The following is an 11137-nucleotide window of genomic DNA, read 5'->3' as shown; positions in this document are numbered from 1 at the left end:
AAACCCCCAAAATGATACCCTATTTTAGAAACTACACCCCTCAAGGAATCTTTCAAAGCATGTAGTGAACACTTTGTCCCCAAAAGTGTTTCCTAGAATTAGGAAACACTTGAAAATTAAAAATTACATATATTTCTAGAAAAATTGACTTTAGCCCCAAATTTTTCACCTTCACAGGGGAGAACTGGAGAAAATACACCGCAGTATGTGATACCCATTTTCTCCCTATTATGGCAACACCCCATATATGCTTGTAGCCCGTTGTATTGGCGCACAGCAAGCAATCTATAAAATAAGGATTTTGCAAGCAGGCCTGAATAAGCAGACATGGATTTTAAGTGCCATATCGCATGTAAAAAATTCCTGAGGTCCCCAGAAATTAAAAACCCCAAGAAGTTTTTATCTTATCTCACAGAAAAGAATATGTAGTGGTTGTTGGAAAGTGGATATTCCGGTCACTGTGCAATGCGGCACAGTGACCAGAATTGACCATGACGTACTAATACGTCAAGTCGCGGAAATACATGGCACACCATAATTTATTAGTACGTCATGTGTCGGGAAGGGGTTAATTGGCAAGCACCACGGGTCTTAGTACAACACTAATCAGTGAATACACTTCGGCACATCCCTGTTGCCAGTCTTCTAATACTATTTAGGCAATACAATAACAGTGGTGTCCCTGGTTTTTAAACGACCCCTTTTTTTGTTTCAATCAATGCAAGTTATATTTAAATTCACGTATGAGTGACAAAGGCAAGTAGGGTAATGAAAGCCAATTGGCAGCTTGTTATATAATTGTAGAAATTAATACTTCTCCTTTGTCAGAGTAAATTTTAGTTTTTTATGGTGTATTATCTAACCACTAGATAGGCTGTAAATGTTGTCTCGCATCTTTTATATTCACAGAGCTTCATGTGTTGTATTGTAACCTGGTATGACTGCCTATTTTATCAGCTGTATATTTCCATGACCTTTGCCTACGTTGTTTATAATTTTTCTTTTGCTTTCTCTCTGAAATGTTAGAAATCTCTCAAAAAAGGTAGGAACTGACAGCGTCATAACTCACTGTGCTGCTTTAGTCGGTCTTGGAAAAGCAGTCAGCACACAGTCCACTTTTCTGGAGCCCTCACATGGCGGTTTGACACAAACTTATGGGGTTAATTTGCCAGGATCAAAGTTATCTTTTCTCCTGACCATTGCATTTGTGAGTCTGCTGTATGTTACATTTGACACCCGGTGCTGACTGCCCTCATCATTTTAGGGAAGTACCTACACCATGCTTTACTATTACAGGACAGTTTGGGAAGTGGTAAATGTTGGCTTGCATCAGATCTCACTGCGGTGACCCCCACGATCACCCATATGGTGGAACATACATGCTGCCACATCTCTGTGAGAGTTACAGAAACATATATTCACAGAGTTTTATGTGTTATTTTCAGTTTTATTATAACCTGCTATGCCTATTTTATCAGCTTTATGTTTGCATGACTTTTGCCTATGTTGCTGGCAATACAGTTTTTCTATTGCTTTCTTTCTATAATGTTAGAGATCACTCAATAAAAACATAAAAGTGACAAATAGTATGTAAGTAATTTGATACAAATACAAACTTTACAAAATCTGTTTTTATTAAAGATTATGCTACAAAGTAGTTTTGTTTGCCAAAATTAATACATTTTAAAAGGTAAACTACCAACACCAATTCATCAAAACCAATGGTAATACGGAAGCAGAACAACCAAACATACAACAGCATAAAAGTTCCCCAATCAATGATAGATTAACTATAGTCCACAGAAAAGACGTATACATAGTTTATGAGCCATCTTGTAAGTGTCTACCACAATTTGCTATTATTTTCAGTACATCTGTACCTCTATCTGTACCTGTTATTGTAAGATTTTTTTTTTTATATTACAGACACCTAAACCTGAACAGTTGGATTGCAGTTAGCCTAAAGGCTATATTACACTACAGATTATCTGACAGATTTTCTGACCAATCATTGATCAGATGGCCATTTACACACACAGACCTTTTGTTATACACACACCAATTATTAGTCTGATTGGACAGATATTGGTCAGGTAATCTGTTGGTGTAATACAGCCCTTAGTGTCAGGGGCGTAACTATAGGGGAAGCAGGGGAAGCAGCTGCTTTGTGCCCTGACCCAGAAGGGGCCCATACAGGAAGAGGAGGACTAAAAGACTTTGTCAGGGCCCCCTCAACAGTATTATACAATGAAATTATATACAGTGACAGTATAGACGGTGTAGAAAACGGATGGAACAGCTGCTGGGCCTGGTCTGAGAGAGCGATCTTTACTAGCCACAGGAATGGGGGCGGCATGAAAGGAAGGAGTTGCGAAAAAATTACTGGGGGAGGGGGCCCCATTCAAAAATTTGCTGTGGGGCCCAGTCATTTCTAGCTACGCCACTGCTTAGTGTTACACTTCCAACCATACTCATAGAAGGTGTTGGAAAGTTGAGGTTCATGGTACTGTTTGGCGGTTTGGTCACACTTGAGAGCTACAGTATGTTAGCTGTACCTGGGTTTGCTGAAGATAGTCATAGGAGTTGTTTTTCTCGAACAAAATAGTTGTTCAAATCTATTTGGCTCCTTAACCCTACAGAGAGCCGATTTTGTTAGATAAAGAAGTTTATTTTGTGCATATGTTAGTAATGTAAGCACAATGTCTGCCTGCATGAGAACCCAAAGGCACCCCAAATCTTGCTATCTAGGACCCCTCAAGTAGCACTTCAGGAAAATGGAAGATTAGTGTTAGCTGCAGTCACACCAACTTCAGGGTGTAGTTGCATTTAGGCTGTAACTGTTTCATATCTTCTTATGTTCTTACTTTGTACAGTAATTATTGCATTGTGGTAAATTTGAAGGAATTGTATAAAATGGAGCATGATATAGATTTTAAATAACGCAACATTCCCTCAAATCCATGAAGATGTGTATGGTATTTTGTCCTGTACTTTGTTATAGATTGGTGCAGAATACGCACAAATAATATAGAGTAAATAAACCAGGTTGACTTACAGGAAACTGCTCTTTTTTTTCTAAAACCTACTTTAAAAAGCCAAATTTGTTTACGGAAATAAAAAATATGTATCTACATTATAAAAGGAGAAGTGCCCAATTTTATTATATAAGCACACATTTACTTTGCATAATTTTAGTACTCGTCGTTACTCCCCAACATACAAAGGGAATGCACCTTTGACACATAGGATTTTCTTCCTAAAACATCTATATTCATGACATGGGCTTGATTAGCTCATAATCTAAACATTTAACCAGGGCTTCTCTAGCCACATCTATGATATTTTGTTTGCTGGGATTGCTCTCCTGTTTTCCAATTACTGTTAAGATCTCCAACGTCTCTGACTCCACCAGTTTCTTTGCCAGCTCTTTATCTGCAGTGATGAGGTTGTAGGCAATTACAACTCCTCGATGCTGAACCTGCAAGTCTTCATTCAGACAAAGTCTCTGCAGGATCTCCATCCACTGTGTTGTCTAGGGACAAATAAGTACACTTGTCTGAATATCAGCCAGAATATTGACCTCTCCATCAAAAATACAAAGTATGAAATACCACTCAAAAAGTCATACAAAGAAAACCTAATATTCTGTGGCTGGCAATAGAAATATCATAGTACTTACTACTTCCGTCATTTTCTGGCACAGCTTCTTCTGGGCACTGGTCAGAACAGCCAGAGCTCCAGCTGCTGCTCTTTGTAGTTTCACCTCATCTTCCTCTCCACAAAGCAAAATCACCAATTTCAAACGATCGTTTCCATCAGCCATAAACCTCTCCTGAACCTAATAGAATATAGCAGATTCATCCGAATGTATTCTAAATAATGTATCATTATACAGTCATAGAAAGAATGTGTAGCTAATATATTGAAAGATTTCACAATGGAAAATATATCATACATTAGTGGTGTAGAACTTCAACTCAAACTGTAAGCTCCATGATGTAAAAGAGTAACTGCTGGGGGGTTTTTGTATTAGAAATTAATCTTGCTAAGAGGCAGCAGAAATAGAATAATCACATTCAGGGCTGTGATTCTAAAATATCTGGACCCCATAAATCATAAGGCCTGGGTCCCCTGAACTCAGTCCCACATCTTGTATACCACAGGGCAGTTTGGAATGCATTTTCAGACAGGGTAGCCTTGGCCTATGACTATAGTACCCTCTGAATGGTTCTCATGATCACTTTCACTTACCTCTTTATTCACCACTAGGTTGCACATACATTCTGTGGCAGCTTGTCGGAGCTGTTCATGGTTCTCGAACATGTAATTCTCAATATCAGCGAGAGCTTTCTCCTTAATAATTTTTTGTCTGTGTAATAAAAATGGCAATGACATACTGTATGTTTGATATGAGTATGGTAGCAATGAGATTTCTGGGCAGACAGTATAGCTTACTTCATAATCTCTGCTATATACTGTAACAATTATCTAATAAGTTGTGTGTGTACCTGGTCCTAGACTGGCACAAGGCCATGTTCTAACATTTAGAAATGCTCATCGAAAAAAGTGATGTAAAGGGGTTGTTCAGAATTTTTTATATTGATGACCTATGATCAATTTCAAATAGTCAGGGGTCTGATATCTGACTGTTCAGCTGTTCCAGAATATCTCCAATGTAATTGGAATTAGGCAATGGAATCACAAAAGGTCCATCTACTATCTGGTTGCCAGTCCTGGTTACTGCACCACTGCACTACTCATTCACCTCATACTCCTGCTGATCTGATATTGATGGTCTATCTATCCTGGAGATATGTCATCAATATAAGGGTCCATTCACACGTCCGCAAAATGGGTCCGCATCTGTTCCGCAATTTTGTAACGGGTGCGGACCCATTCATTTTCAATGGGGCCGCAAAAGATGAAGACAGCACACCGTGTGCTGTCCGCATCTGCACTTCCGTTCTGCGGCCCCGCAAAAAAATAGAACATGTCCTATTCTTGTCCGCAGCCACGGACAAGAAAACACATTTCTATTATAGTGCTGGCCAGGTGCGGTCCAAAAAAAGCAGAACGCACATGGCCGGTGTCCGTGTTTTGCGGATCCACAATTTGCGGACCGCAAAACAGTTGCGGATGTGTGAATGTACCCTAAATACCATGGAGAACCCCTTTAAGCAATATTTTCTTATACAAATAAGAAGACATCGATGTCTAGTTTTCACATGCCTATACTCCTCTCTTTTTACTATAAAATGCAATAGATTAGACACTATATGGGGCCTGGTAGACCATCAACCACAGGTCTCTACCGGTGGAACCAGAGGGCAGTTTGTATTTTACCTTTCCAGTCCTACTACATCCTGTGAGATAAGCAGTTCTGGAGGTGTCTACTGATCCCCCCCCCTTATTGGAATAGCATACATATTCACATTTATGAGGCAGATAGGATCAAGAGCAAAAACAAAACAAAAAAACAGCAGACCATTCTCTTCTCCATGGCCAGTTTCTGCATAAATAATAAAAGTGCACATTAAGTAAAGGGAATCTGGCAAGCCCTATGAAGTACAGTAATAAGTGTATAGAACATCTACCGCTGACCTCAGAACAGTCATTTTTATGTTGATACTCGCCCCCTGTAAACTTATGGTTTGCCAGCAATCCAGCTATGAAATGCATTGAGAGGACTCTTGAGTGTACACATAATGGAGAGGACTTAAAGAAGTTGTCTCATCTGAGACATTGGTGGTTTATAGCTAGGATATGCTATCAATGTCAAATTGACGTGGGTCTCAACTATAGGACCCGCACCTATCTCCCAAACGGGCCCATGAAAATGAAGGAGAGTGCACCGGGCATGTGCGGCATGGTCTCCATTCAGTTCTATGGGAGTTCTGAAAATAGCCAAGTTTAGCTATTTTTGGCAGTCCCAGAGAAATGAATAGAGGGTGGCTGCAGATGCATGACTGCTCTCCACTCATTTCAGGGGGGGGGGGGCAATTCTGGAGATAGGTGGAGGAACCAAAGGTGGGACCCACACCTATCTGACATTGGTGGCATATCCTATCTACATAGCAGCAATGTCTCAGATGAGACAACTCCTTTAAGTTGATGTCCTCTCAGTGAATTCCAGGGCTGGTTTATGGATACACCGTGGTGGGTTGGGGGGTGAGTATCAATATAAAAATCACTGATTCAGGGGCAGCAGCAACTGAGCTATTCATGTATTATTGTACTCCATAGGACTTGTAGAAGGTGACAGATTGCCTTTCATCATGCCTCCCCCCTTTGACATGTTGCCCCAAATTCCAAGGTGATGTCTACTGAGAATACAAACCTTAATTTGTCGCTTTTCCCAGAGAGGTTGGTCAGGCCAAGAAGTGCTTCAAAGTTCTGCATTCCATCTTTTTCTGTGTTCAGGAGACTGACCAGAGGACGGACTACTTCATATACCTGAAATAATATCACCACAAGTTTACATCAGATCTATTCTAAAATATGTATATTATGTTACTCACACTCAAGATTTTTAATCAAGATCCCTGCTAGTGAACAGAAACATTCTCAACTGTACCAAACCTAACACTTATTGTTGGTTGTTCCAATATTTCAGTTCAGGTAGACACATAGAAGCATTAATCTCTCCCTGTCCTGATAGTTTGCTACAATGTATTAATGATGAGCATTAGATCTTGAAAGGTTTGTAGTCACAAATAACAATGTCTCTACCCACTGGCAGCAAAAAAAAAAAATTGATTCTGCAATTCACTCGAACACAAAAGGGTAGATTTACTAATCCTGTATAAAGCTGCCCATACACATTTAATAACAGTTGGAGAAACGATCATTTGGCCAACAGCTATTTCTCCTGACTCCCGGCTTCCCTATACACATTCAGCTAGGCCAAACATGTATCTGTATTTTATGTGGAGAGAGGAAAAATCCACTGCCAGTCACTTCTGGTTGTGGCTTATCTCCTGGGAGAATAAAAGGGTCAGGCAATAATATTCATTTCGCCCGATCCCTGTCTTCCCCAACATCCTCTGATGAGGGAGAGTCGGGAGCCTCTCTCACACATTAGTGTGCCATCCAAACCTGCCGTTCTCAGCCAGTTCAGCCAACAAAAGACTAATGTGTATGGTCCCATTAAGATGCAGACCAGGCAGTCTAAAGATAAGTCAAAGTTATCACAGTGGCTGGATGATAAATCTGGTACATCTTTGGATAGCCTAATCTAAGTTAATACCACCTATTAGTTGGTTTACTTTGGTCCAGAAATTGAAAACAAAATTATGGCACAGTTTTGGTGCACATTGTTCCATCTAAGTCACAGCACCTTCGGAGTGCAGCTTAAAAAATTAAGTAAGTGGTTGCAAGGCATGCAGACTATTTTCTTTGGTGTCAACTACTCCACTTATTAATAATTCAAAAATGTAAATTCTGTTTTACTACAAACTTGTATAACCCTATTAAATAATTCTGGAGCATCTTTCTTATAACTCTCCAATGTGCCGTTTGTTCCTTTAGTATTCCTACTAAGAATTAATGTACGGGTGGGGGACAATAGATGATATGGGAGGGAAGAGTGGTCGGTTGATAAGATGGGTTTCAAATAGGTCTCCCCCGCTGGTAGCTATTGAAGGAGAAATAAAAGGAAATGTGGGAAATATCCCGACCCTGATACTTATGAGGAGAGTATGGAATAAGGCAAGGAATATTTTAGGGATCACGGGGTTAATGAGCATCTCGCCTATATGGCATAATCCCGCACTCCAGGAATTGGCTGACCTAACTGGATTCTCTCAATGGAATACTAGGGGGGTATGGAATCTAGGTCACATTTATTCTAGTGGAATCTTAAAGCAATATCAACAATTGTGCTCTGAATTTGGGCTACCCGCTTCACAGTTTTATCGATATCTGCAACTTAGACATGCTTTGGAAGCTCAATCTAGGATAGCACCGGTGACATTTATATCAAATCAGATATTAAATAAAGTGGTTGCTGCTGGATCAGTAAAGGGAGCAATCTCCATGGTATATCAAGCCCTATTGGAGGACTTTCTTAAGGGGTATCCACTGACAAGTAGACGCCAATGGGAAAAAGATCTAGGTGAACTTACAGATGAGCAGTGGGTGGAGGTAGTGGAACTTACCCCTACTTTATCCCTTAGTGAGGCAGCACGGTTGTCTCACCTGTATTTAATACACAGGGTATATAAGACCCCAATGTTTTTATATAAAATAGGATACAGAGACAGCCCTGCTTGTCCGAAGTGTGGAAGTGCTGAGGCTGATCTATTGCACATGTTATGGTCGTGCTCATCACTGACATCCTACTGGAAGGCGGTACTGCATCTAGTGAACAAGGTGTATAGTGCTAATCTTAAATTGGAACCCAAAGTATGTGTACTGGGCTTGATACCAGAAAATAATCTACAATTGGTTATAATAACTGGAATAGAGAGGATGCTATATCAAGCTAGGAAAACGTTAGCAGCAAAGTGGATCCAGCCCATACCCCCTGATATATCGGAATATGTTGCTAGACTAAATGTAGTGATTCGCTTAGAAAGGGGAGTATATCAAAAAAGGAAATGTTTGTCCAAATTTGAAGCGATCTGGGGCAGCTGGATTGATAATTCTGGGTGCTGCAGCTCCTGGTTGGCGCTTACAAGGAGTTTTATATGAAAAAGGGCAATGAAGTGAAGTTGGAGGATAGTTATAATATTGAAGTGAATCTCAAAAGGGGGGGAGGCCACAAATGGTAGTAGGGGTGTGGCGCATGTTTAGAAGCCTGTTGGAAATTGGTTTATGTGGAACTATAAGGCGGCTGTATGAAAGAATGGATGCTGGAGGGAAATGTTTTGTAAACATATGGATGGTTGAAACTTGTTACTAGAAGACGGTTGACTATTGAGTATAGTGGGGCCGACACCCCAGGAGTAATAATAAAAAGAAGGATGTTATAAATGTGTCCTGCTCTTGTAGGGTTTGGGAGGGGGGGGGTGGGAGTTTGGGGTTATTTGTTTATGGAAGACATTTATTCCCACATTGGAAATGTCCTTGATACTTGAATTTGTATGTAGATTAATGTCATGTCCTTTGTAGATATATGCTTCATAAAGATATATATTATATTGTATATATGACTGATAAAATACATGTCTACTGTCTACAAAAAAAGGAAAAAGATTGTAATGTTAATGTTACAAACAATGACTGAAAATTGTTAATAAAGAAACATCTGATTTAAAAAAAAGAATTAATGTACAAATTGACAACTGGGTTAACATTCTCCTTGTGAGAAGGGGTATGTCCCTCTACAGTTTGCCACTATCAGCATTGATTGGACAATGTCAGACTAGATAGGGAGGGGTCCCCAACTGGTAACACCTAGTTGTCCATTTATTCATGCATTTCTAGGAGGAATTAGGGTAAATCCACATGGATAAATGGTGCTGCTGCAAAATCCACCATGCGTATCTTGCAGATTTTGCTGTGGATTTGCCATGGATGTTAACCTATACATTTCCAAGGGGGAACTCTGCAGTGCAACTCCACAGAAATAATTGATATCCTGTGACTTTAAAATCTGCTCCACAAGTCAATCTCTGTGGGGATTTATTTTCTGCAGCATAAAGATGAGATTTGTTAAAATCTTATCAAATTTGCTGCTTTGGTAATATGCTGCAGATTTCCTGCCTGTAAATACATTACAAAAATCCCCAGCATTTCTACTACATGTGAACAGGAGAATGGAATAATGCAGATGCTTTAGAATTATTTGATGTGGAATGCAAGTGTCTATTTTCAATATGTGAGGAGAGCCGACAGGTCCTTAAACTAGACAGAGGTTTCTGTTTTACATACCCGCTCTCCAGGGAATGCGATGTCAGGGTTTGATACAGCTGCTATCTTAGCCAGGCCATGGGCTGCCTTTGTTTTCCCTACTTCTGTACCTTCCAGGGCTAGAGGAATCATGGCCTAGCCAAACAAAATGCAAACATTATACAGTAGATCAAAGAGCAACATGGAAATTCTACTATACAACACTGTAAATGGCAATATGAATGTATTACTGTATTTACCTTGCCTCCTCCTTGTGCAACAATGATTCCTCTGTCTTTGGGATCTTCACACAAAGCTAAGAAAACCCTAAAACACCAACATTCAAATGATCATGAATACATTTTAATAAGAACTTTGCATCTGTTCTTATGGTTTGTCAACAGCCTGAGCATTTGGATAAGATCTGAGACACGCCAACATGTATTTATTTATTTTATGCACTTATATAGCGCTACTATATTCCGTAGCGCTGTACAGACATTAGCATCCAACTGTCCCCAGTACAGCTCACAATCTAAGGTCCCTATCAGTATGTCTTTGGAGTGTGGGAGGAAATCGGAGTACCCGGAGGAAACCCGCGCAAACACAGGGAGAACATACAAACTCCATGAAGATGTTGTCCTTGGTCGGATTCAAACCTAGGACCCCAGCGCTGCAAGGCACCAGTGCTAACCACTGAGCCACCATGCTGCCCGTATAAAATGTTCTTATTGATACATAGATGACAGCCTGCAGCCACTATATTTCAGTCAAGGTTATAAACAGGTCTTCACAGTAAAGAGCTCACAGAAGAGCATGCCAGATCCTTAATACCTAGTTAGTTGTTCCTTGGTTTGGTCTGTAAGTATGGCATTGTCTGCTTTCAGCATGCAGGATAAAGCGGAGATTACATCAGCCTTAAGAAGTCTCTTCACTCGGCTTGTCACAAAGTCTTTCTTATCCTAGAGCAAAAAAAGGACAAGTAATTAAATACTGCAGCAGAAGGCACCACCTTGTTCATCTAGGGAATGTTCACGCGTGGCAGATACACTGTGGATTTGATGCTGAGGATTTGCGTGTGGACATTCTAGTGTATTACATCAACAGCAAAGTGGATAAGATATTACAAAATTTCATCTACACACTGCAGAAAAAAACCTGAAGTAAAACCTGACCTGTGGTGTGGATTTTAAATCTAGAGCATGCAATTTTATGCAGTGGATTTCTACTAGGGACTTTACTCTTTGCAATGCATTGTGGTGCAGAATAATGTCAGATATTCTGCTGCAGAAAATATCCCCTTATT

The 11137-nt window shown here is 40.0% G+C and overlaps 1 protein-coding gene and 1 long non-coding RNA gene across 2 annotated transcripts in view; both read right to left on the bottom strand.

Annotated features, from left to right (window-relative positions):
* Positions 1–2327: 2327 nt before the first annotated feature.
* The window catches only part of UNC45B (unc-45 myosin chaperone B), a 29448-nt gene continuing 20638 nt past the window's right edge, over positions 2328–11137 (bottom strand). The window contains exons 14-20 of the mRNA XM_040424702.1: positions 10666–10793; positions 10092–10158; positions 9874–9987; positions 6338–6453; positions 4252–4369; positions 3680–3838; positions 2328–3532 (exon numbers count right to left, since the gene is read on the bottom strand). Of these exons, the coding sequence (XP_040280636.1) occupies positions 3272–3532; positions 3680–3838; positions 4252–4369; positions 6338–6453; positions 9874–9987; positions 10092–10158; positions 10666–10793 (963 nt within the window). The 3' untranslated portion in view covers positions 2328–3271. The remainder of the gene's footprint in view (positions 3533–3679; positions 3839–4251; positions 4370–6337; positions 6454–9873; positions 9988–10091; positions 10159–10665; positions 10794–11137) is intronic.
* LOC120995468 lies at positions 5248–5862 on the bottom strand. Its single transcript, XR_005777599.1, has 2 exons — positions 5589–5862; positions 5248–5343 (listed from the first exon to the last, which is right to left on the bottom strand). It is a non-coding gene; the product is annotated as an uncharacterized LOC120995468 (long non-coding RNA).

Source organism: Bufo bufo, chromosome 3, assembly GCF_905171765.1.
Source record: "Bufo bufo chromosome 3, aBufBuf1.1, whole genome shotgun sequence".
In the NCBI taxonomy this organism is placed as follows: domain Eukaryota; kingdom Metazoa; phylum Chordata; class Amphibia; order Anura; family Bufonidae; genus Bufo; species Bufo bufo.
This window is presented reverse-complemented; position numbering and strand designations above follow the sequence as displayed.